Here is a 27,195-nt window from a genome sequence, read left to right as displayed (position 1 = left end):
ACTTTCTTCACCCCACTCCTTTATTTCCCAATTAAGATAGTAAAATTAATTTCTGAACCTTTTAAGAAAGGAACTTTTAGTGCTTTCTGTGGCTTTTTGTATCTCAAAGTCACAAAGATACTCTCATACATTATCTTCTGTACTGCTTACTGGTTTTACTTTTTACATTTAGGTCTAGATTTTATCTGACATTCTTAGGTTGTTGGGAAGTAGGTATCCAAGTTCATATTAGAGAGCAAGGAGTAGCCATTTGTGAATTGAAATCTTCATTCCATCTGTAGGTTATGACAGCAGGTGGGTGGATTTCATCCCCATTCTCTTTGGGCTTAATTTCATTGACTAGAAAGCAGCGTCACCTTGATAAAGGTATTAATTAAAATCATTGCTGAGAATCAAAATGCTACTTCATTTTTCATTTGGAATATAATATTTTCCAAATATGGGATTGAAAACATCCCTGTGTGATACTGAAGATAGATTTGACTCAAGGATATTTTATTCACTTCAGAAAACTTGTGCATTGTCTGTGTATCAGTTAACAGTATACAACCTTTATGTAGCTGACATGCAAAAATGAATAGGTTTTGCTTCAGTTTATCTTAGAAGGCTGTGTTAAAATTTACCTGAAAAATAGATCTTTATTTCTGGAAGGGGGAAATAATTACTAAGAATAGGCTCACCAAAAGGACAGTAAGCATTTAGTTATTTCTTTTCCACTTGACTGTATACTGAATAAGATGCACATTAAACTAGGTATTTTTCACAGCCAAACTAGGAGAGAGGCAGGAGATCTATGGCAGATGAAAATAGAGAATGAGGCTCAGTCAGTGCAGTAGAGATTCAGATCCTTTTAGTAACTCCCAGGAGTATGTGAGTTTCCTTTGAAATTAAAAGATGTTTTAAATACTGCATTTCCATTGTTTCGGGGTCCTTTCGTTGGGGACTTTTTTTTTTTTTTTTAATGTTTTATAGCTGGTTCCAGTACTGCCATTGGAACTCAGGAGAGTACTGCCCATCTGCTGGTTTCAGATCCAAACCTGATTCATGTTTTAGTGAAATTTCTTTCTGGCACCAGTCCACATGGAACAAATCAACACAGTCCACAGGTAATGTGACTTCTGAAAGCCAGTGATAGGCCCAGATTATACAGTAAACTTATTTGTAAAGGAAATTTTAAGTGCAGTTAAATACATAAAATTTTCATTACTAAAGCATTAAATGATGGCCTTTTATGTATCAATGTAATAAAATGTTTTGAATTACATATAATAATAGCTATGCTGAAACTGAATTATAGCAGGTAGTAAGTTTTCTCTTGGAATTTTACTGGATTTTTTAATGTAGCGATATATTTTTGGTGTTAATTTCATATAATTTGAGAAACATTCTAAACAGATATTAACCTTAATGTTAGGGAAGCATTTAAAAAATTGGGGAATTTAAAAATTTTTAAAAATAATGTGTTATGGGCTTCCCTGGTGGCGCAGTGGTTGAGAGTCTGCCTGCCAACGCAGGACACAGGTTCGTGTCCCGGTCCGGGAAGATCCCACATGCCGCGGAGTGACTGGGCCCGTGAGCCATGGCTGCTGAGCCTGCGCGTCCGGAGCCTGTGCTCCGCAATGGGAGAGGCCACAACAGTGAGAGGCCCATGTACCCCAAAAAAAAAAAACGTGTTATGTTAAATGACCTCTATTATCAAGATTGACAGGTCACCTAACTTAATTCTTTTATGCTATTAAGTATTTTATTTAACAAAAAACAAAAAGATGACATCAATGGACCTAAAGGGTATTATGATACGTGAAATAAAACAGAGAAAGACAGATGCCATGTGAGTTCTCTTATATGTAGAATCTAGAAAACAAAGCAAATGAAGAAACATAAGAAAACTGAAATTGAGTCCTAGATACAGGGAACAAACAGCTGGTTGCCAGAATGGGGGATGGGGGATGGGGGTGGGGGAAGGAGGGTGAGGGAAATTGAGAGGTACACATTTCCAGGTACAAAATAAATGAATCACCAGTATAAAATGTACTGTGTGGGGCGTATAGTCAATAATAATGCAATATCTTTTTGATGACAGATGGTAACTAGTCTTATTGTGGTGAGCATTTTGAAATGTATAGAAATATCAAATCACTGTGTTGTACACCAAGAACAAATATAGCATTGTAGGTGAATTTTACTTCAAAAACAAACAGGGCTTCCCTTGTGGCGCAGTGGTTGAGAGTCCACCTGCCGATGCAGGGGACACAGGTTCGTGCCCCGGTCTGGGAGATCCCACATGCCATGGCCGCTGAGCCTTCGCGTCCAGAGCCTGTAACAGGAGAGGCCACAACAGTGAGAGGCCCGCATACCGCAAACAAAACAAAACAAAAAGACACAAACTCATAGAAAAAGAGATCAGATTCGTGATTACCAGAGGCAGGGGTTGGGGGAATTGGATGAAGGTAGCCAGAAGGCAAAAACTTGTTGAGAGAGTAAATCTTGAGACTTCTCATCATAAAGAAAAAAAATTTTTTTCTTTTATTTTGTATCTATATGAGACGATGGCTGTTCTCTAAACTTACTGTGGTAATCGTTTCATGATGTATTAAGTCAAATCATTATGCTGTATACTTTAAACTTATGCAGTCCTGTATGTCAATTATATCTCAAAACTGAAATGAAAAAAAATATTGCTTTTGTTAATTCAGAAAAAGAAGATATATCAGAGCTTATAAACATTTTTAGTCTAACCAGAGATTTCTTTTATATCAGTTTAGCTTTTGTTATATTGTACTGCTTTAAAAAATATCTTTCCTTCATTATATTTCTTTTCACATAAAATATATTTAGTGTTCATAGCATCTTTCCAATGGACGTTATTCAAGATTATCTTGCAAGGTTGTCATCTTTTATTTCTTAGCTATGTGCTTATCTATGTGCTAGGTCTAGGTGCTGTTCTAGGTGCTAGGGATTTAAGTAGTTACCCTGTCCGAGTCTCTGCCTTTCTTGGAGCTTAAGTTCTGTTGGATACATTTAGTCAGTACTCTCATACTGAATAGACTTGATTTTTGTAGATCATCATAAAATAAACCAGACAAGGAAAAAAATGAGAAGGAACAAACTACTTGTAATTAGATTGGGCCAGAGTTTTGATGGGGGTAGAGGCATGTTATCAAGTGATTATTACACATAAAGATTGCATGAATTTGGAATGTGAAGATTCCTGAAATCACTAATTCCAGCTTCTTTATTTTACATATGAGTAAACATGCATTATCTGCATTGCCCACAATTATACAACTAGTTAGTGATAGAGCCTAGGTGTCAGGGAACATGCCGCTGTATAAAGTAGTGTTTTTTCCTCTCTTTTTTTTTTTTAAAGGCAAAGTAAAAGTTACTGAAGGTCAAGGTTTCCTCAGATATTTTGGTTTTGTAGTTTGGTTATGAATGTTATGATTTTTATACTCAGTGTTAGAAATTGTTAACTTTAAAATGGTTTGGAGAATTACATTGCATTTTGTTTTTTCCAAAACTCCTCTAGGGTTTTATGATCATAACATTCCAAAACATACTTCAGGGTACTTGGTGTGGTTCTCACTATCATTTTTTTTTCATTGAAGAGATAGAAGTTTGGGAAAGCATTGTTTTTACAAATAGATACAGGTTCGTTTTTAGCTTTAAGGGGTTTTTTGTAGGGTTTTTTCCCCAATTCACTTTAGTATTTGCTCTGCTAGTCATTAGAAGCATGACCTTTTGTGAATCACTTAACGTGAGTCTGAGTTCTTTTGTTTTGAAATGGGATAATTAAGAAGATTGTGAAAATCAGTACATAAGTTCTTTGTGCTTTTGAAAGCATTATAAAGATATTCTTGTGTAATTCAGGTGAGTCTTTTTCTGTATTGAATTAAATAAAAGTAACAAGTTATTCTAAACCATAATGAAAAAAATATTGACAATAGAAGCTATAATTTTCGATTTAAAATAAGTATATCAAGATCTAAAAGCTTAATTGGTTTCCTACTATCACTGTTAATATTTTTGTTCTTCAAATGAAAAGTTTCACCCGTATGGCTCTTGACTTAACGTTTGATGCTTTTTTATTTTTTTTTCTCTACAGGGAAAGAGAATTTTTTTTTCCACATCTTTATACAATATTGTGTTAGTTTCTGCTATACAACAAAGTGTATCAGCTATATGTATACTTATATCCCCATATCCCCTCCCTCTTGAGCCTATCCTCCCTCCCTATCCCATCCCTCTAGGTCACCACAAAGCATTGAGTTGATCTCCTTGTGCTATGCAGCAGCTTCCCACTAGCCATCCTTTTTACATTTGGTAGTGTATATATGTCAGTGCTACTCTCTCACTTCATCCCAGCTTCCCCTTCCCCCGCCGTGCCCTCAACTCTGTTCTCTACGTCTGCGTCTTTATTCCTGCCCTGCCACTAGGTTCAGCAGAACTGCTTTTTTTTTTTTTTTTTTTTTTTTGCGGTACGCGGGCCTCTCACTGTTTTGGCCTCTCCCGTTGCGGAGCACAGGCTCCGGACGCACAGGCTCAGCAGCCATGGCTCACGGGCCCAGCCGCTCCGCGGCATGTGGGATCTTCCCGGTCCGGGGCATGAACCCGTGTCCCCCGCATCGGCAGGCGGACTCTCAACCACTGTGCCACCAGGGAAGCCCCAGAACCGCTTTTTTAAATTCCTTATATGTGCGTTAGCATACGGTATTTGTTTTTCTCTTTCTGACTTACTTTATTCTGTATGACAGATTCTAGGTCCATCCACCTCACTACAAATAACTCAGTTTCGTTCCTTTTTATGGCTGAGTAATATTCCATTGTATATAGGTGCCACATCTTCTTTATCCATTCATCTGTTGATGGACATTTAGGTTGACAAAAGATTAATCTCCAAAATATACAAGCAGCTCATGCAGCTCAATATCACAAAAACAGACAACCCAATCCAAAAATGGGCGGAAGACCTAAGTAGACATTTCTCCAAAGAAGGCATACAGATGATACTTTTTAAATGAATAATTCTGTAGATGGGATCAGTAAGCAGTTGTCAACAGAATTTCATTTCTCTTCAGGTTGGTCCAACAGCTACGCAAGCTATGCAAGAATTTCTTACCCGATTACAAGTGCATCTTTCTTCAACATGTCCTCAGATATTCAGTGAATTTTTGCTCAAGCTAATTCATATACTTTCAACAGAAAGGTAAATGTCAAGGTGTTACATATATTCCTGATATAGAAGCAATAGGTAATCCTCCAAATTAATTTCCCCTTAGCATTTGTTGGGAGTTTATCTGGGAACAGATAAGCAGGACGATATTAGGAATTAAGAGGGAAAGGTTTATTGGTATGTTTCCCAGTTGTTTTCACTTCTTTTCATTATGGCTCTCCCAGATCCTGAACTCCTTCTATTGTGAAAGGAATAACAGGTTCATAGATTAGGAAGTATAAACCTTCTAGGTGAAATTTACTTGAAGCTGTTTAAATTATTCTAGAATACAGGTAGAGAATTAAAGCTACCAGTAATTTTATTTGAAACCTATATTTGATAAAACCCAAAAAAGATATCTTAAAAAAGAAAATTAAATACTAACCTCATACAGAAATCCTAAATAAATTGATTACCAAAGTCAGGCAATAGGTTAAAAAGAATAAGCTGTGACCGTGATGGGTTGATTCTTAAAATGCGTGAATGCTTCGATATCATATATCATATTAATGAGTCATTTTCGTCATAGTTTAAGGCATTTCATAAAATCCAACATTACTTTCTGATAAAACTTTTAATGAAATATAAACAGTATCATCTTAAAGTTACAAAAAACATTATGAACAAACCAAACTCTAGTATGTTTGATTATTTTAAAACTTCCCATTAATATCAGGAAGAAATTAAAGGTGCTGTTTGCTATATTTATTATTTAATTTCATTGTGGAAGTGCCAGTGAATTTTTTAAAAATTTATGTTAGAAAATGATTAAAATCACTTGTAGATTATATCACTCTTTAAAAATTAGTTCGAAAATATTAGAAATCAGAAAAAGGTATGATTTATAATAGTTATAAAATTAATAAATTTATTCATAATAATAGTTATTTTTCATAGATCAGTAGCAAAATGCCTGAAACCAGTATAAAAATTAACGCAAAAAATTTATATGGCGTATGTTTTCATAGCTGCAGAAAATTTTATAGTACTATCCTCATTTGTTTTCTTCCTCCTTTATAACTATTTTAAAACACTAATGTGGTTGTAGTTCAACTTGTTTGTAGTGTATACACAGTGAAGCACAGGTGTGGGAAGGAGTAGATTCACAAAACCAAAAACATGCTGTTATGATATGCATCTGTGTATTTGGAAAACATGAACTTGAGGTTTTTGTGTGATCCAATTAAGAAGCAAAAACCAGTTACCATGGAGTTCATTTTTCTTTTAACTAGGCTTTTTTTTAAACTGTATGTGAGACCTCTAAACACACTCATTAGATGTAGACTTTAGTATCGTTCTGTCTATGTAGGGTCTAGCAGTAAAAGGTTTCATGTGAAAATTCGATGCATTTACTCTAACATTTCCTACAGAAATATCAATCTTGTTTTAGTTTATAACATGCTGTCTTTTTTAAAAAAATCTATTTTATATCTTTTTTTATAAGTAAAGGTATTTATAGGTTTACGTGCCTCAAAAACTAATTACAATGTTTTTTTCCAGCTCCTCTTCCACCCTGTACACACCTCATACATTTTCTAGCACATTTTCTTTAATTGGGTCCATAACATTGGCCCAAATATATTCTTAGCTTTTGTTTTCTTTGTATGTTTTTAAGAAAGTGTCTGGCATCCGTATAAATTAGCCTGCAGCTTTTTAGTTCAATTAATACTATAGGTTGAGAAGAAGTACCCAGACTTCATATGAAGAGGGCACTCATTTATATCACATAAGTGTTTTGCAGATATATTCTCTTGGTCTGTGGATTATATTTTCATTTTCTTAACAATATCTTTGAAAAAGCAGCTTTTAATTTTGATGAAATTTTGTTAGCTTTTTCTTTTATTTATTATTATTTTTGTTTCATAACAATATCCTTGCTTAACCCAAGGTCATAGAGATGATTCTCTATGCTTTCTTCTAGAAATTTTATTGTTTTAGGTTTTACACGTAGGTTATATTGAGTTAAATTTTGCATTTGGGTCTAAGTTCTTTTTTTTCTTTTTTTTTTTTTTTGCCTGTGGATGATGTCAAATTGTTACTATACCATTTGTTGAAAAACACATCCTTTTTAAATTGAATTCTCTTTCTGCCTTTTCCAAAAATCAATTGACCATATTTGTTTTGCTCTATTTCTGGACTCTATAGAATTGATGTTTTTGTCTATTCTTTTCTGATAACACACTGGTTTGGTATTTTTATATTATTTCTTGAGGTCTGGTAGTGTGGATTTTCCAACTTTGTTCTTGTTGTTTTAGAGTTGTTTTGGCTATTCTGCTTTCTTTGCTTTTACATGTAAGTTTTAGGATCAGCTTACTGATCCCCCACCACCCCCACAAAAACAAAAACAAATCAAACCAAAAAAACACTTCTGCTCCATTGTGACTGAATAAGCGTGAATCTGTAGATCAATTTGGGAGGAGTTGTAGGTATATTTATAGATACAGATATAGTTATTCATATAGACATAGATACAAAAATATAGTTATACGTAAAGTTATATATATATTTGTGATTTTTCTTTGTACAGTCATGTGGTTAGTGAATAGTATGTATGTCTTTTTGCTTTTTCTGCACCTACTGAAATGATCATATATTGTTTCTTCTAAAATCTGTAGGTATGATAAATTACATGGATTTTTTTTTTTTTTTAAGTGTTGATCAGTATACATTCCCAGGATATATACTCACTCGGTCATGATGTATTATCCTTTTTATATCTTGCTTGTTTAAGTAGTTAATGCTTTGTTGCTTCCCTGGTGGCTCAAATGCTTTGTTGAAGATTTCAAAATCTCTGCTTATGAGAGATATTTGCATTTTTAAAAATAATGCCTTTGGTTTTTATGTCAGGATAATCCTGGACTCCTAAAATGAGTGTTTCCTTTTCTGTTTTCTGGAAGAGGTTGTGTAAATTGGATTATTACTTATTTAAATGTTTGATAGTAATTGCCATTGAGACAACCAGGGTCTGGAGTTTTCTTTGTATTAATAGAAAAAAGTTTCTACTTATTTTATAGGTAAAAGATTATTCAGGTTTTCTTTCTTCTTGAGTGAACTTTGGCAGTTTGTGTCTTGAAGGAATTTGTTCATTTCATCTGTGTTGTTGAATTCATTATTTGTAATTTTTTCAATTATGCTTTTAATGTTTTATAGTATGTAGTTTGATTCATTCTATCATTTCTGATATTGGTAATTTTAATCTATTTATCTTGGTCATTCTTGCTAGAGGTTTATAATATTATTGATATTTTCAAAGAACCAACTTAAAGCTTTGTTGATATTCTTTATTTTTTCATTTCCAATTTCATTAAATTTTGCTCTAATAGTTATTATTTCCTTCTTTCAGTTTTTCTTGTATAAGTGTTTGACAATATGTGTCTCTTAATTGATCTGTTAGACCACTTTACATTTAATGTAGTTATTGATTTAGTGGACTAAAATGTATCACTTTGCCAGTTTTGTTTATTTAATCTATTCTTCGCTTAAAAATTTTTTTTCCTGCCTACTTTTGGATTAAGTAATTTTTATAATGATTTCATTTTGTTTCTAGTATTATTATTTATAACAAAGAAATTTTGATTATAGTGTTTTCCCTAGCTTTGCAATATATGTCTTTATTTCATCACATTCTGCTTTCATATATTATTATACCTTAGCTCACACATAATGTAAGAACTTTACAGCAGTAGATTTACAGTTTCTTTCTTTCATCTTTTGTGATGTAGGTATCATATGTTTACTTTTACATATGCTGTAAACATAATACATCCCTACAATTTTTGCTTTGGATAATCACATATCTTTTAGACACTGAAGTAAATAGTATTTATGCCTGGAAATGGACAAGCCTCTTCTACCGGGTGATTAGTGTGAGGATTTGAATCACTCTTTTCAAGATTTGACCTGGCTTTGGTTTTATTGTTGCTATGGTTACCTTTTGTGTTTTGTCAGCTTCAAAATGATCTAGTTAGCTTGTTTCGATGTGAGTCAGGGTAAAGGGGGTGGTTTCCAGTTTTATTGTTCCATCCTTAGCTTTTGTTGTTCCTTATACATTTGTACCACAGAGGGACTCTCTCTCCATGGCTCCATCTCTAGCAGTCAACTGCTTTTGCTTGTTTCTTAATGTTCACTAGACTCCTAGTGATGGCGGGTGTTTTCCGATATTGTGTCCAGCCTCAGTCTTTGGCAGGCACTCTGTGACTGAACCTCAGGGGAAGGAGCTTTCTCAATAAATTTTTCCTTCTTTTTGTCAGCCAAACTCTGGCTTATATCTTTGGCCATTTCTGAGGAGAGCATTTCCTTCTCTCCAGTGGTAGGAAACAGCTATTGGTATTTGAGGGGTTTTTTCACTAGCACCAAATACATGGTGTCTTTTTTAACACCATTTCCCTGATTATCTGACATCAACCTGTGTCCTACAGTTCAGTTCTATTCTGCCACTATCCAAAGTTAGCCCAGGTTTACAGTTTTAACTGTTCAATCCCACAAGACTGTCCTTACTTCAGAGGGCACTTACAAGTCCAAGGTCCCCAGGTTACCCACATTTTTGTATCATTTGACTACAAATTCAGGGGTTCTCACAATCCCCCCCTCAGGTTCAGTAATTTGCTAGAAGGATTCACAGAACTCAGGAAAAACACTTTATTTTACCAGTTATATAAAGTATAGCTCAGGAACAGCCAGATGGAATAGATGCACAGGGCAAGATATGTGTGGGGGTTGGTGAGGGAGGATGCCTGTGAATGGGTATGAACTCCAAGGGTTCAGTGTTACCACACTTACATACCTGGGGTTTAACAACTTGTAAAGTATTTTACCTGAATTCTTCTTAACCATATGTATATTGCCAGCATCTCGACTTCCCAGATTCTGCGACAGGAAAGCCAATGCTCATATTCTGTCTTCTTGGAGGAGGTGCCTATCTTTTCATGGATTTCAGGCTTTTTGGTACTCTTTTGACCTTAGCTCTCTGATGGGTTCAAGAAAAGTTATGACTTTAGAGTTAATTTGGCTTTTTTAATTGATAAGCTGGGGCCAATGACCTTTCCAGCTTTCTATTTCTTAGGCATAAGTAGAACTTGAGAGCATTCAATTTTGATGCATAAGAATTACTTGATTGAATCTTAATTTTTGAAAATCAAAATCAGTAAGAAATATTTAAACTAACAACATTTGAGGTTGTAACAAACCAGAGCTCATTCATTATGAGGAGTGCCTTGTGATATATAATTATTTTAGTCTGTAGCTTCAAAATCATCTCTTTGATTTACTTGTCCTTCAGTTTTCTATTTGGAAGGGAATTCATTTTTTATTTTATATGATAAAATGGAGGCAAGAACAAGAAGGACTCAGGAAGAGCTGGAAACTCTTTGCTACAAAATGAAATAGTGAATACCAGCAGTTTAATTATTGTTTAGCTTTCTTGTATTCTGGTGGTTACTTCTTTCAAAACAATTTAAAATGGATTAATTTTTAATCCTCTCTCTTTTTCTGCAGGGGTGCCTTCCAGACAGGCCAAGGACCTCTTGATGCCCAAGTAAAGCTCTTAGAATTCACTTTGGAGCAGAATTTTGAAGTCGTTTCAGTTAGTACTATTTCTGCTGTGATAGAGTCTGTCACTTTTTTAGTGCACCACTATATCACTTGCTCAGACAAAGTAATGTCTCGAAGTGGATCAGATAGCTCAGTGGGTGCTCGAGCATGCTTTGGGGGACTCTTTGCCAACCTCATTCGTCCAGGTGATGCAAAAGCAGTTTGTGGTGAAATGACAAGAGATCAACTCATGTTTGATTTGTTAAAACTGGTTAACATTTTAGTACAGCTGCCTCTTTCGGGCAATAGGGAATACAGTGCAAGAGTGTCTGTGACCACCAATACGACAGACAGTGTTTCAGATGAAGAAAAAGTTTCAGGAGGCAAAGATGGTAATGGAAGCAGTAGTAGTATTCAAGGATCACCTGCATATGTCGCTGACTTAGTGTTAGCCAACCAACAGATAATGAGCCAGATTTTGTCGGCTCTGGGCCTGTGTAATAGCAGTGCCATGGCGATGATAATTGGTACGTATTAATATTAAGAATATTAATCTTATACTTGTTTCTAGTACTATATCTCTTTCCTTTAGCAATGTATGAATTCTTTTACTTTATAATGCAGAGTTACTCTTTTGTAAACTTCTTAGCATGACTGATTTTTATTAGTGAAAACTTTTATAGAGTGGCTTCAATCAGTTGAAAATTTTTAAGTGTGAATTTTTTAAAAATTGGAAAATACTAACAAAATAACTTGTAGTGAATTAAGAAAAAAAATCAGTCTTGTAAGTTAGGTACCATAATTTATAGTCACGTATCGCTAACATTTTAACGATGAAGAATTTCACATCAAATTTTGTATTAGGGAATGAGTAAGATTTATTTATTCACAGTTTTTTAAAAAGTGAAGTATAAAATTTTGTTCAAGTTTCTATGACACATATATCAATGTAAAATTTATATATAGTTGCTTTCCTTTTCTACCTATTTGAAAGCTAATATATTATGTTAATTTTTTTAACTAATTAAACTTCTGTAAATTGTGACAAAATCCATTCCTGATATATTTTTGCTTATTAGTATTTCTTTTTTCATGTAAGGGAAACAACCATATCTTTTTGATTAAAAGTTTTGAAGTTTAGTCACATAATAGTATCACTTATTTTTCTCTCCTTTTCTTTTTGGTATGTATAATGATGTTCCTCAGTCATGTAATAGAGCAACTTTATTGTTACCAACAACAGAGGTATCTCCTATAAAAGATACCAAAAAACATCCTCTACTGAATGTTATGAGAGATATTTTAATTTCTAGATATGTGTATATGTATACACACACACACACAGCTTTTATGTACCCATCCTTCAGTGGTTTGGGGGTAAAATGGCTTTTAAGACTCTATTTTAATTATTATGGTTTTTAAGGATATGCGTTTTAAAAATGTGTCATCTTTTTATTTAAACTAGGGGCAAGTGGATTACATCTCACCAAACACGAAAACTTTCATGGTGGGTTAGATGCCATATCAGTTGGGGATGGATTATTTACCATACTGACAACACTTAGTAAAAAAGCTTCTACAGTTCACATGATGCTGCAGCCAATTTTAACCTACATGGCCTGTGGATATATGGGCAGACAGGTAAGTTCAATCCAGCAACAACTGCAGTAATTTAAGTAGTTACTAGCAATGGGAGCAGAGAATTATTTGTAAGACAGAGACAGCGTATTCTAGTTATATGTTGGAAAATGAATGGAGTCAGCGGGTGAGAACTATAGATTACTAGTAGAAGTTGGAGAGGAAAGTTTCCTTGAAACTGTCAAAGATGACTACAGTGATGTAAGAATAAAATGTTTAACATATTTTTAAATTTTAGATTTTCTTTCCATTGTCTTAAGAAGTAGTTCTTTCCTTTTCCCTAACCATAGCATAGTTGAAAACCAACATGTTCTTCGTAGATGTTACATATGAAAATTTAATATGAGTATTTTTTTTCAAGCTTAAGTTACATATTTAGTTTCCTTTCAGTTAAAAGGGGTTAGGGTAATTTTAAAAGAGAAATAGGTTAGAATGTTACTACTTTTTAAATTTCCTTTTTAAAAAATGAGATTTTAGGAGCCAGTGTGATTATTTTAATTTCTAGTCCATTTACCATTTTTTTCAAAAGCAGATTTTAAAACAGTTTCTTAAGGAATCTTCTATATGTCAGTGTATAATTATCATTTTCATAAATATACATTGCATGTGTATATATATTTCCCCATTGGAAGATACAAAGATATTTGAGAAGGATACATGTTTTAAATGAAAGTACTGTCTACTCGAAAACAAAATCGATGCACATTAATTTAAGGTAGAAAATGATAATAGTAGGTAAACACAGATGCAAAAAATGCTGAGTTCAGAGAGGAGACTGTTCATTTCCTTTTTGATTCAGGTTAAGATTTCCTAAATATTTTGGCAGACATTTTGTATTTAGTGATTTAGGTTAAGGTTGCCATTTTATAATAATTAACTGTAAAAGAATATTACATTCAATAAGAAATTTAGTTGTCCTAATTCACAGGAAATTAATAATCACCTTTTAAAAATCACAGTATACATGTATGGTTTTTTTTTTTAGGGCTCTCTCGCTACTTGCCAGTTATCTGAACCATTATTGTGGTTCATTTTGAGAGTACTGGATACTAGTGATGCCTTGAAAGCATTCCACGATATGGGTAAGACAAAGTTACAAAACTGTCATTTAAGTGTAACCATTTGATAGTAAATTATGTTCTTATTTTTGTAGTCTTCTGTGAAAGTTGACTCAATGTCAAATCATCTATGTTAAGATAATTTTCATTTAGTATTCTCCTTAAATTTAGGTGGTGTTCAGCTCATTTGCAACAATATGGTTACTAGTACAAGGGCTATTGTAAACACTGCAAGAAGTATGGTATCAACTATTATGAAATTTCTTGACTCTGGTCCGAATAAAGCTGTTGACAGCACTTTGAAAACACGAATACTAGCTTCTGAGCCTGACAATGCAGAAGGGATCCATAACTTTGCACCCCTGGGTAAGAAAAGCGTTATTTCATCTTATGAGTATGAATTTAAGTAGTAGTTAATTGGCTGGTATGAAGCAAAAATAGTTGTCAAAGTAAGTTGATTGTGTTACAGTATCACCATTTCAATTACAAGCCATTGATTTTAAAGGTAGTAGTTTTCCAAACATTCTACTGATTAGAAGGAAATTTTTAATTGTTCTTTAGTAGTAAAATTTGTTTTTATTTCTGAGTTTAAATAGAACACAATTTATGAAACTAAGTAGTAGATTCTTATGTCAGTTTTCATTGTAAATGTTAGTTTTAAAGGACTTGTTCCTTCTTATTTGGAGTGGTACTTTTTTTTATAAAAAGTTTCAGATTTATATAGTTATTTTTTTTTCCATTCTACATAGTTTCTTTTTATATTTTTCTTTTCATATTTCTAACTCATGAATATTGACAATTTAGAATAAAGGTGATTATTTTCAAACTGAAGCCTGTATTGGACATTGTTTTTTACTTAAATCATTTGAGAATTACTGTGCTAGATTTGTTGTTGCTAGTTTAGTTTTCATTTGACATGTTAGTGCATAGAAATTAGGCAGCAGTTAACAGTGAATTTGTCGCCTTGCCAGTTGACTGGATGTCCTGAGGTTTTGTGAATACTGTAACAAATTATGCTAAATGTATTAAGTACATTCATAGTATTAAATGTTCATGTTTTTAGCTAATTTTTCTAGTGTAATTATTATGGTTTGAATAGTTCTTGATGCCTTATTGGGTTTCTTTTGCAAGTTTTTATTTTATTTAAAATACTTCTGTAGGTACAATCACATCTAGCAGTCCTACTGCCCAACCAGCTGAGGTGCTTTTGCAGGCCACACCACCCCATAGAAGAGCTCGCTCTGCTGCTTGGTCCTACATCTTTCTGCCAGAGGAGGCTTGGTGCGACCTTACCATTCACCTTCCTGCAGCAGTGCTTCTTAAAGAGATACATATCCAACCTCACCTTGCATCTCTTGCAAGTGAGTAATATTTTTTGTAAAGATCCATCATGAAAATAAACTATAATTTAGAAGCATTTAAAAAATGAGAAAAATACTTAGCAAACAGTGATTAACTTAGATACAATTTCCAGATCGCTTAATTTTGAACAGTTTTAATATAATATTTAACACTACCACCGAATCATTTCCCATCAAATGAATTGACATGGCTATTCCCCTGAAACAAATAGAGTGTGTGATGAAATTTAAACAAATATATTCTAGTTATATATTATTTTGCCTTTCCTCTTCCCTCAAATTTATGAAGCTATCTATATAGCATTAAGATAAAATAAGTTAGTTTATACAGCTGTAGACAGCAGTCTTAGTTTTTCTAGGCTGGTCCTCAGTCCTAGCTCTGTAATGTGAAATTAGCATAGATTCCCCTTCACATTGTAAGGTAATTACATCTGCCTTAATACTTTGTGATATTTTGAATATTTATGATCTTTAGATTTTTAATATTTTGAGTATCATTCATTTGATGCATTTTCATTGAATACATTTTGTTGTAACTTTGCAACGTTAAATAATTGAAAAGAATTTTAGAAAAGTTGTACATTAAAAGGAGCAGGAACTCCTTTAAGTATTCATGAAGGAATATGAAGTACTATTTTAAGTTTATGAGGGTCCCCAAATTCTTTCAATATAAATATAATAATTTGTACAGAATTGTTGAAGTCGTCACAGTCATTTATCTTCATTGATTGATTCTCATTGCTATCATATGTCACTAATTTAATGAAGAACTATAGGGAATTTTGTAGACCCCTGGCATATTTGGAAGAATCAATTTTTCCATTTATTTGCAAGATTAGATTATTATACTCTAATACAGTTGTGGAATCCACACATTAGATAAAAATAGATATAATGAATAAAATGGCAGAAGAAAAATAGACTAATGCACAGTGTTTTAGCAGGTCAAAAATAATTATATTACATGGCAAAATATAAGTCAGTGTAAGACTTAGGGGATAATCTAAGATGAGGAGGAAGCTCCTTTTATTCAGAAGGAGAAAGTGGTTCATGTGAATGGTGGCTTTGGAGTGTAGCTAGAATTTGCACATAGGAATTGGGACAGGAAGGATGTTACAATGGAGAACTCTGTACATTATGAAAAATCAGTAGGTTAGGTGTTCTCCAATACAAGTGTGATTAATAATTTTGGTTTTGGATTGGAGCAGAAACTGAAGATATAGTGTGTTTCAGTGGAAATAACATAGCCTTTAGAATCAAACATGGGCTTGAATATAAAATGTGCCCTTTGTTCATTTGGGGGTTTGAATTATTTAATCTCTTTGTCAGTTTGTATTGACAGATTCAAAGAGATTAAATAATGTGGATAATACTTATCTCAAAAGGTAAGATTAAATTTAAAAATTGATGTGACTTGTCTAGTTCTCAGTGTAAACCAGGAGTGTAATTGGCATATAATAAAAGTTACTTCCTAATTTTACAGTTGATATTAAAGTCAAAGTTCAAAGATTGTTTTAGTTGATAGATAAATTTATTATATGGGCTTCCATGTTTGTGAGAAAGAAATTTTCCCATAACAGCTGCCAGTTATTACTTCATTGGGCCTCCTTAAATTTTAGCAGGAAATGGTTTTATTTTTAAGTATTCTGGACGTTTGTTTAAATTTTGAAAGGCAAAAACAGATTAGAGGCAAAAGCAATTTCTAAATTCAACTGTGTTTAAAATCATAGCAGTATGGTAGTAGTGAAATAATGAGTTTGTGAAAAAGTACTTTTTAAGTTACATTCCTCCCAATTTACAACAGTAAACCATAGCATATTAATCACCATATTGTTGGTGATAATTCTGAGTAAAGTAGAAATAATAGAGTAAGTAATTGCCTATTTTTCTTTTCTTGGAGCGAATTAAGTACATGTGGATTGCATATCTTCAGTTACTCTTTTTTAGGTTAATGTTAGAATTTTTTAAATATAATTTTTATTATACTGTGAATTTCATATAATAGCTGTAAAATCAATTATGGTGAAAGTCAGTGACAAAGTATGACTTGGTGTATACATTTTCTTTTTATGAGTTCATAATGAATATAACTGAAAGCTGTTTTACTGGGATTGCCACTAAAATATGAACTCTAGTTTACTTTTCCTTTAGTAATTGTTCAATTTTCTCTTCCTGTAGCCTGCCCATCCTCAGTGTCTGTTGAAGTAAGTGCAGATGGGGTAAATATGCTACCATTATCCACTCCTGTTGTCACAAGTGGTCTCACCTACATAAAAATTCAGCTTGTAAAAGCTGAAGTAGCTTCTGCTGTCTGCCTTAGACTTCATCGTCCACGAGATGCCAGCACATTAGGCCTTTCACAAATTAAATTACTGGGCCTCACTGCTTTTGGTACCACTTCTTCAGCAACAGTTAATAATCCTTTTCTTCCATCTGAAGATCAGGTATCCAAAACAAGGTATGTGGTTTCTCATTCTTAAGAAAAACCTTTCTGTGCTTTTCATGAAATTGTTTATACTGTGTTTTTTTTTTTTTAGAGTTTAGGAAATTCTTTGTTCCATAGGTATCTAAGTAATATCATAATTTTATTAAGTGTAATAAAGAATAATTCTACAGAAGCAAAACCTTGAGGCTGGTTAAAATTGAGATTTATGTATGTTTAATCCTTGGGATGATCCACAATGTGGTATATGTGGGTGTGGGTTCCAGTTCTTTGGATTGTAGTCTTATGTAAGCATTTCCAAATGCCTATCCCCAAGAATACATCTGAAGCATACAAATTGATCATATAGATAGGCACCTAGCCCTATATGGTCATTCCTAAGTTGCCAGTCTGCAGAGGGTTAGATTTGAACCATACAAACTGACCAAACAAAGAAGGACCTGAATATATCCTTTAATTTACATTCTTCTGGTAACGTTTGATGGTTGAAAATTTTATAGATTGTCTTAATATAAGTTTTACCTGACAAAAAAATTTAGGATTTCTTTTTTATTCTTGAGCTGCCAAGACTTTACAGTTTTGCAATTCTGTGATCCTTTGCAGTTTATATTTATGCATATAAATATATGTATATACAAAAACATTTCCTGACTAATTAAATAAAAAGGAAGTTCATAATTCCTAAATGCTACTAGCACTTAAGTATTTTATTATGTTATAGGGGAAACTTACTGTGTGTTTAATTCTTTATTGATGTTACAGTATTCTAAAAGTATTTTTTAACGTAGATTGGTGCTACTTACGAAATACAACATGCTGATCTTTTCGTTTTTTCTTTCTTTTTTTTTCTGCTTTATAAGTCACAAGGAATTTTTTTTTTAAATACATATCCTCTCCTTGTTTTTTATTTAGATTCTTTTCCCATGTAGGTCATTACAGAGTATTGAGCAGAGTTCCCTTGCTATACAGCAGGTTCTTACTAGTTATCTATTTTATATATAGTAGTGTATATATGTCAATCCCAATCTCCCAATTTATCCCTCCCCCAGCTTACCCCCTGGTAACCATAAGTTTGTTTTCTACATCCATGACTCTACTTATGTTTTGTGAATAAGTTCATTTGTACCCCTTTTTTTTAGACTCCACATATAAGTGATATTGTATGATATTTGTCTTTCTGTGTCAGACTTACTTCACTCAGTATGACAATCTTTAGGTCCATCCACAACATGCTGATCTTTGAGAAGTTTTGTTTTACCCCTGAAGTAATTTAAGCTACTTAAATTTACCCATATAGGCCATTTTGTGTTGTGTATTGCAGTATTGGATGGTTACGGTTATTACATCATTGCCTTACTCACATAAGTGATCTGGAAGGAATGATGGCAAGTGCAGCTGCACCTACTGCTAATCTGCTACAGACTTGTGCTGCCTTATTGATGTCTCCATACTGTGGAATGCATTCACCCAACATTGAGGTTGTGCTTGTAAAGATAGGACTGCAGTCCACTAGAATTGGCCTGAAGCTTATAGACATTCTTCTGAGAAATTGTGCAGCATCAGGCAGTGATCCTACAGGTGACAATTTTGATATTTTAATTTTTACATATCTGCAAAATAATGGCAGTTGAACTATGTGATATTTGTGATTAATTCTGTTTCTGAAATTAACTTCCATTATGGCTTCATTATTTTTGGAGTTTTGTTTCTGTTGTTGAAATTTACAGAAGTTATTTTTAATGAATAATTTAAGATTAAATTGAGCAAATCTTCTCATCCCATTTGCTTATTTAGCAAATTTTTCCTTTTGATTCTTTGTTGCAAGATTTGAATAGCCCTTTACTTTTTGGAAGACTGAATGGACTCTCTTCTGACTCTACGATAGATATTCTTTACCAGCTTGGGACAACTCAGGATCCTGGAACAAAAGACAGGTAGGTATGTGGTGATCTCGGTTTTCATATGAGGACACACATACACACAATCAGATGTAGTGAATGTTACTTGGAATGCTTTATTTTTCTTTTTTTAAATTAGTTTATTTATTTTTGGCTGCGTTGGGTCTTCATTGCTGCTCGTGGGCTTTCTCTAGTTGCAGCGAGTGGGGGCTGTTCTTCATTGTGTTGCACGGGCTTCTCATTGTGGTGGCTTCTCATTGCAGAGCACGGGCTTCAGTAGTTGTGGCACGCGGGCTGAGTAGTTGTGGCTCGCGGGCTCTAGAGCACAGGCTCAGTAGTTGTGGTGCATAGGCTTAGCTGCTCCGCAGCATGTGGGATCTTCCCAGACTAGGGCTCAAACCCGTGTCCCCTGCATTGGCAGGTGGATTCTTAACTAGTGCACCACTAGGCAAGTCCTGGAATGCTTTCTTTTTAGATCTTTTCATAAAAGTTAAGCTTAGGTATTACTAAACATGTAGAAATATAGGAATATTGTGTCCATATTAGGTACTTGGAGTATTTTGTTAATAGCAATAATGTTTGTTTTTATTGATTACTTATTGCTATTGATTATATTATTCACGGACAACTTTTCATATACTCCTTACCCTCTTTCTCCTGCTTCCTACCATAAAATGAAACACTCTCATACCAAGTAAATAATATCTGAATGTTTCACCTAAATGTTTAGTGATCTTTCGGTATAGGTAATTTTAGGTGAGTTTTACTAGTGTAGATCTTCCTTGATGTCTTTTACCTCCAAATTGATAGGAACTCCAAGTAATTTTGAAAAATGTTTTAGTTGATAAATTTTTGAATGATACTTTGGTATTCTCTGGTTTTATGTATATCATCTGTATCTGGAGAACATATTTATAGAGTGTGTGATTCTATAAATAATATAAATTATCTTCATACTAGAGATTGTTTCCTGAGTTAATATCCTTTGAAGTATATTGAATATTTTATATCCAATTAATATTCTTTAATATTGTTATTAGTTTGTGTTTAAAATGAAATCATTTGGTATGTTATTAAATGTCTTACTTCATAAATTATTAACAGATTATTTTTTGTGGGTGCTTATTCATTTTATAGCTATTTACCAAGTAGTTGCTATATGCTTGACATTGTGCTAATACTGGAGAGGTAAAGTTTATTGAGTCCAGCTTGTGCCCTCAGGACTGGGAAGACAGCGGTGTCACTCATAAGGGAAGATTTATGAAGGTCAGACTTAAGGGTATGAATTAGAGTGACAGACAGTGAGGGCATCTCGGAAAAATTGTTACTTAATCTCTGGTAATGTAATAGCTTTCATTTAGTTTAGGCTCATTGCTTTCAGGTTCTCTGGATTAAAAATATTTAAAGGACATATTGAACAAAGTATAATTAGTTTCAGCAGGGTAACTTTAAAATATTAAATAGGCTGACTTCCTTTCCATTAAACTTTTTGCTTTATATACACTATGTGATACCTGTATTATATTTAAAAATATACTGGAGTATTTTTGACAAAGATATTAATTTATGTCAATTCATAATTGTTAATAGGATTTAAAAATACATTAAAAATATGTGCTAAATATTTTTCTAGAATAGTTTTCTTTAAATCTCTTGTGATTATTAAAAAAATTTTTTTATCATAAGAAAATTGCATTTAAAATTATTTTCTTAGCATAAATGCAAATGTAAATATTTCAGAATGTTTCAGAACTAACATTAATGACAAGATTGTTGGCTGCTGTTTTTCTAGAAAATGTTACTCTTCTGTAATTGCCTCATCTCCCTTCTTTTTCTATGACTTGTCCTTATGTCCTGTCATACGAAATTTAAAGCATCTTACCCTTCAGTCCTTCAGGGTAGAGAGAGGGATTAAGTAGTATTATATACGTTCCAATTCCCATTTCTTTTACCCTGAAGCAGAGAATCTTGTGCTCTAAACTAGACATTTAAAAGTAAACAAAAACAAAGATAAATACAGTGTTTTAAGAACTTGACAATAAGTCTTACCTCCCACCCCCCCAAAATACAAACTCCAAAGCATTACTGCTTTAAAAAGCCTTTTGCTTTCATTTTGTGGTCTCCAGCTCTAGGGGATTGAGTGTAGAGTGGCACTTGAAAAAGAACATATGTTGGGGCTATTCTGTTGTCAGAGTGAAAGAGAGTGGGTGGCTACTACTAGTATTTAATGCTTGGGGGCCTGAGTTGTGAAACATTTCATGCTGTATTGCATGAAATTCTGCACAATGAAGAACTGGCCCCAGATCGCTGCTCTGTGGTATGTGGATTTGTTACAAGATGAGTGAAAATTTAGAGGACAGAGTGAGTTTGTTTAAGCTGTGTATCCTGTAATTCTAGATATTTATATATTCTGTCATAAATGAGGTAAGAATCAATGATTATTTGCTGAATTAGACTTGAGTTATCTCAAACATTTTCATTGCTTAAGATTGGTAGCGTTTTGGAAAATTAGAGTTACTATGACCTTATTGATTGTATAATTCCTTTTCCCTCCTATTTTATTGATATGTTAAAACTATTGAGAAAAATCAGTATATTATTCCGATAAATACATTGCTTACATGCAGTGGTGGTATTTATATGTATTAAATGTCAGCTGGAGTATAATTGGTTATTCAAATTCATCTTCTTCTTTTAAGAATTCAAGCCTTGTTAAAATGGGTCAGTGATTCTGCAAGAGTGGCTGCTATGAAAAGAAGTGGCAGGATGAGCTACATGTGTCCTAACTCTTCAACAATAGAGTATGGTCTTTTGATGCCATCTCCTTCTCACTTGCACTGTGTAGCAGCAATTCTGTGGCACAGTTATGAGCTGCTGGTAGAGTATGATTTACCAGCACTGCTAGACCGAGAGCTCTTTGAGTAAGTATGATTTGTGAAATTCTCTTTTCCCCCAGTACTAGATCACTTTAGATTTTTACTTGATAAAACAGCATTTTACATTTTTATTTATATAAAAATAATACTTCAAAAAGTACTAGTTAAGTATAATCAGTATAATTTCGAAATGATATGCTACACAAATTTAATTAATTTATCTTCAAGTTTTAAGAAGCTACATTAGTGTCATTGCTGCTTTTCCCACCTAAAATTGGAATGTTTAATATATTCTCCTGCAGGTCATAATGTTTATTCTCATCTGCAAATTTACCTTCCAGATTCTTTTATCTTTAATATGCAACTTTGGAGGGAAAGTGTAGCTAGAAATTTTGAGAGACTACTTTAGACAGTTTTTACAATTGGTTGTTTTTACTTCTTTCTAGATGGCTGTTATGATTGCTCTTTTGACAAGTAGTTTCCACTTAACCCACATTTCTTCACCATACTCAGTTAAGGCTTTGTTGAGCTGACTGCCTAATAACTGCTAAGTCTATAGCAAAATATAATAATTTATTTCTGAAGAGTTCCATGACTCTTAAAAGGTTGGCTTTTTGTCCTCTAGTTTGTCATTTTCATATTTGGTCCTATCAGTTGGCATAATCCATGACTTATTAGTGAAACTTGCTAACAGTTTTCATTTTGCAGATATGAATTAAAGCCATTAATAATGTCGAATTCAGTCTAGACATTTCTTAGGTATAATTTTTTTAATTGTTTCTTTATGTCATTTTTTTGAGGTCACACAGAGAATGGTAGAACCATTTTGATATAGATCTCTTGGTTTTCTATACTCATTTTACAAATCTAATCTAACTTCCAATCTACTGAAGTACTTAATGATGTTTATCACAGTCTTCCTGAAACATTACAGTGTCATTATATTGAACGTCAAACTATATAATTTTCATGAAAGTGATTTCTACTAGAAATAATTGACAAAGAGGTCATACTAAATATATGTATATATTGTTAACATGGTATCTTTTATTCCGTAGGTTACTTTTTAATTGGTCCATGTCTCTTTCCTGCAACATGGTTTTGAAGAAAGCTGTTGACAGTCTACTTTGCTCGATGTGCCACATACACCCAAGTTATTTTTCTTTGCTTATGGGCTGGATGGGAATTACCCCTCCTCCAATGCAGTGTCACCATGGACTGTCCATGACAGATGATAGCAAAAAGCAAGATCTTAGTTCATCTTTAACAGATGACTCTAAAAATGCACAAGCACCTCTTGCACTAACTGAATCACATTTGGCAACCCTTGCTTCCTCTTCTCAATCTCCAGAAGCTATCAAACAATTACTGGACTCAGGTTTGCCTTCTCTTCTTGTGAGGAGTCTGGCTAGTTTCTGTTTTAGCCACATTTCTTATTCTGAAAGCATTGCTCAATCAATAGATATTTCCCAGGACAAACTCAGGCGGCATCACGTTCCACAACAATGTAATAAGATGCCTATCACAGCAGACCTGGTTGCTCCTATTCTTAGGTTTTTGACAGAAGTTGGCAATAGCCATATTATGAAAGACTGGCTTGGTGGGTCTGAAGTCAATCCACTATGGACAGCACTTCTGTTTTTATTGTGTCACTCTGGGTCCACTTCTGGAGGACATAATTTAGGTGCACAACAGACCAGTGCAAGATCAGCTTCTCTTTCTTCAGCTGCTACAACAGGATTGACTACTCAACAGAGGACAGCAATTGAGAATGCAACTGTTGCATTCTTTCTGCAGTGCATTTCATGTCACCCTAATAATCAAAAGCTGATGGCCCAGGTAAGAGTAGAAAAACTGGCTTATGTTCCAGTGTCTTATTATTTTAATGTGCTGTAACATGGCACTCTTGAAATTAGCTCAGAAAGGATCATGTATTAAGGCCAGGTGATGGTGAAGTTTGGGGTTGGTTGCATTTAAGGATTTGAATTTAAACTATAATTAATATCTCCTCCCTCCTCTCCTCAACTGTTAAATAAATCAGTTATTATTTCTGATGAATGATGGGCAAATTCATGGAGATTCTAGCTAAAGATCATACATTCCTCCTTTTAAAAAACTGCCCCTAATCAAAAGAACAACGCTTCAGGGACTTCCCTGGTGGTCCAGTGGCTAAGACTCCGCGCTCCCAATGCAGGGGGCCTGGGTTCGATCCCTGGTCAGGGAACTAGATCCCACATGCTGCAACTAAGAGTTCGCATGCCGCAACTAAGACCCGGCACAGCCAAATAAATACATAAATAAAAATATTAAAAACAAAAAAACAACGCTTCAGCTATTGGAACAGGATTGACCACTTGAAGGTGGCCATCAAGTGCCTCACAGCATTGAGGCATTGCATTTTATAGTAACCGGATTGTTAGAGCTGTTGATTTGCTTCTAATGAAGCAGACATTAGAATGAGTTTCAGATAGGAGACTCCTGACAAATCACATTAAAGGTATGAAAGATGATTTTATTGTATTAAGTCCACAGAGCCAAAAATCTTGAAAGCTGGAGTTATCTGGAGCATAATTCTGGTTGCTTTTTGCCAGTTTCTGTCTGTTGAGATCTTCAGCAAGTTGTTTAAACTGTAAAATGGAGATAGTAATACCTGCCTCACAAAAGGTTTTCTTCTTTTGAGAGGATTAAATATGATCATGTATATGAAGTATCTAGCATAGAGCCTGTCTGAGACATGGTAGACACCAATAAATAGGAACCAGCTTCTATTTTTACCCCCTTATTTGATAGTGCTTATTCAGGTTAAACTATTAATGAAGGATGAGCTATCATAATTTTAGAATCTAGAAGGATGAGCTATCATAATTTTCAAAATATACTGAATGATTTAACTTTAAGAAGAGGAAGATACTTTGTTGCATAAAGTAATTAATTATTGGGAAACTACTTAATGTGTCTAATTTGAAAGAAATGCTTAAATGACCAATTTTAACCAAGTCCTTGAATACGGACATTTCACAATTTGGTTTGTGCCTGTGGGTAGTATGAAACTTTGTGTTCCATTGTCTTCTGGCCTAATAATCATCACTTAGCTTCTTGTTAAGGCTTTGTTTTATATTTTTAATATATTTTTTCAAAATTTTTGTTGTATTGTAACCACATTGATATTGACTGAAGTTAAAATTAAGTTGGTTTTGCTGGGTATTTATTATGTGAAAACCCTGTAGTAGTAACTTCTCTCATCCACAGAAATTTGTATTTCACTTTTAACTTTTTGTCTACTTCCATATAATCTTTAATTGCTGATTTGATGAATTCAAATACACTTATTAATCCACATTTAAAATTTCCTCTTTGTTCTTTAAAATATAAAGCTGCAAGTAAATACCTCATTTAACTTTTTAAATCTCTCACTTTGCCAGGTTCTCTGTGAACTATTTCAGACATCTCCTCAAAGAGGGAACCTTCCAACATCAGGGAACATTTCAGGGTTTGTACGTAGATTATTTTTGCAACTGATGTTAGAGGATGAGAAAGTGACAATGTTTCTTCAGTCTCCCTGCCCAGTGAGTATTTAACAATTAAATTAAATCTTTATGATGAGCTGTGTGTAAAAATATTTTATGTTTTCATGTCAGAGCTTTCAGTTATCTCTGTTCTAATTTCTAATGAAATGAAATGAAATAGAAATCAGAGGTTGTGCTAGCAAAGCGAAACTAGCACAACCTTTATACTTAAGGATAGGACTTAAAAATCTCAGCTAACCCTCTCTGTCCAAAATAACCTAGTTGTAACTTGCCATAGATAGTATAATTTGATTTGGGGGGTGGGATTGACAGATTATTAGGTACAATAGTGCTAATGCAAAGTATGATGAACAAATCGCATGGCAGACATGCCACATTTGAAGAAATATATAAAATAAACTCTTTACATTTTTGTATGCATTACTGAATTGTTTGTTTTTCTATGCTTCTGAAATTGTTATATAATGATATACATTTCAAAAAAACCTTCTTAATTTCTTTTAAATTTATTTCCAGCTGTACAAGGGTAGAATTAATGCTACTAGCCATGTCATCCAGCATCCAATGTATGGAGCAGGCCACAAGTTCCGTACACTTCATTTGCCGGTCTCAACAACATTATCGGAAGTTCTTGACAGAGTGTCAGGCAAGTCACATTTAAATATTTGTGTTTCTTTAACTTTATGTTAGATGTATATAGGAATTTTATTATTTTTATAACTTTATTGCATTCACTCACTCACCAACCATTTCATGACTAGAAAAGGTCAAGGTAGCTTCACATTTAGAAGCATGATGCAGTGGACAAAATGTACAATACATTCCAGCACCTGTAATTCTTTTGCTGTGATGTTTGTTATGTGTAGTAATGACAGAATGGGCAGTTGGAAATGTAGACAAGCTGTGGGAAGCCATTGATGGAATTTTCTCATGATAAACCATCAGGCTGTGTTTTTTGTTTTTTTTTTTTTTTGTGGTACGCGGGCCTCTCACTGTTGTGGCCTGTCCCGTTGCGGAGCACAGGCTCCAAACACGCAGGCTCAGCGGCCATGGCTCATGGGCCCAGCCGCTGCGCGGCATGTGGGATCTTCCCTGACCGGGGCACGAACCCCTGTCCCCTGCATCAACAGGCGGACTCTCAACCACTGCGCCACCAGGGAAACCCTGGGCTGTTTTATAGTAGATGAATTACAGTGTATTAGGTTGCATGACAGAATTCTAAGTAATAAACATTTACTAAATCTAGGGGAGAAATGAGTGGTCAGTAGGTAGAATCAGCTGGTGACCTTATTGTTTATAACAGTGAAGAAAGCAGAGAGCACGTTTCCCCTAAGTTTTTCAAGAGCTCTCCAATGATGCCTTTAAACAGGATATAAATTATTAAAGTAAAAGCATTTTTTTGAGGTAGAATACAAATTGACTGTGGTTAGTTTGGGTTTATTGCCTCTCAGAAATCCTAATCAGTGATGAATTCATTGAGCATCTGCTATGGGTAAACACAGTAATTTCTTCTAGGGATGTAAAAGTGAGCAGGACATATATTCTACCTCTCAAAGTATTTATGATCTTTTGTATGTTGTCAGAATAAAAAATAAACTGAAAATTTTAAATGTTTGCATTTTAATTTAAATATAAGTCAGTGTGTTTCTATCT

The 27,195-nt window shown here is 33.8% G+C and overlaps 1 protein-coding gene across 6 annotated transcripts in view; it reads left to right on the top strand.

The window, feature by feature from the left end:
• Window positions 1-27,195, top strand: part of BIRC6 (baculoviral IAP repeat containing 6) — a 239,505-nt gene that overhangs the window by 118,943 nt on the left and 93,367 nt on the right. For all 6 annotated transcript variants that reach the window (XR_004482481.2, XM_033425249.2, XM_049696304.1 and 3 more), the window contains 14 exons: window positions 973-1,106; window positions 5,079-5,206; window positions 10,706-11,268; window positions 12,207-12,382; window positions 13,365-13,461; window positions 13,609-13,803; window positions 14,598-14,798; window positions 16,977-17,256; window positions 18,563-18,819; window positions 19,067-19,175; window positions 21,839-22,060; window positions 23,074-23,854; window positions 25,438-25,581; window positions 26,059-26,188. Coding sequence is in view for 5 of the 6 variants with exons in the window: in XM_033425249.2 (XP_033281140.1) it covers window positions 973-1,106; window positions 5,079-5,206; window positions 10,706-11,268; window positions 12,207-12,382; window positions 13,365-13,461; window positions 13,609-13,803; window positions 14,598-14,798; window positions 16,977-17,256; window positions 18,563-18,819; window positions 19,067-19,175; window positions 21,839-22,060; window positions 23,074-23,854; window positions 25,438-25,581; window positions 26,059-26,188 (3,417 nt within the window). In the remaining variant the exon portion in view is untranslated. The remainder of the gene's footprint in view (window positions 1-972; window positions 1,107-5,078; window positions 5,207-10,705; window positions 11,269-12,206; window positions 12,383-13,364; window positions 13,462-13,608; window positions 13,804-14,597; window positions 14,799-16,976; window positions 17,257-18,562; window positions 18,820-19,066; window positions 19,176-21,838; window positions 22,061-23,073; window positions 23,855-25,437; window positions 25,582-26,058; window positions 26,189-27,195) is intronic.

The sequence above is a fragment of the Orcinus orca genome, chromosome 13 (assembly GCF_937001465.1).
Source record: "Orcinus orca chromosome 13, mOrcOrc1.1, whole genome shotgun sequence".
In the NCBI taxonomy this organism is placed as follows: Eukaryota; Metazoa; Chordata; class Mammalia; order Artiodactyla; family Delphinidae; genus Orcinus; species Orcinus orca.
Note: the sequence above shows the minus strand (reverse complement) of the source record. Positions and strands in the feature narration are given on the sequence as shown.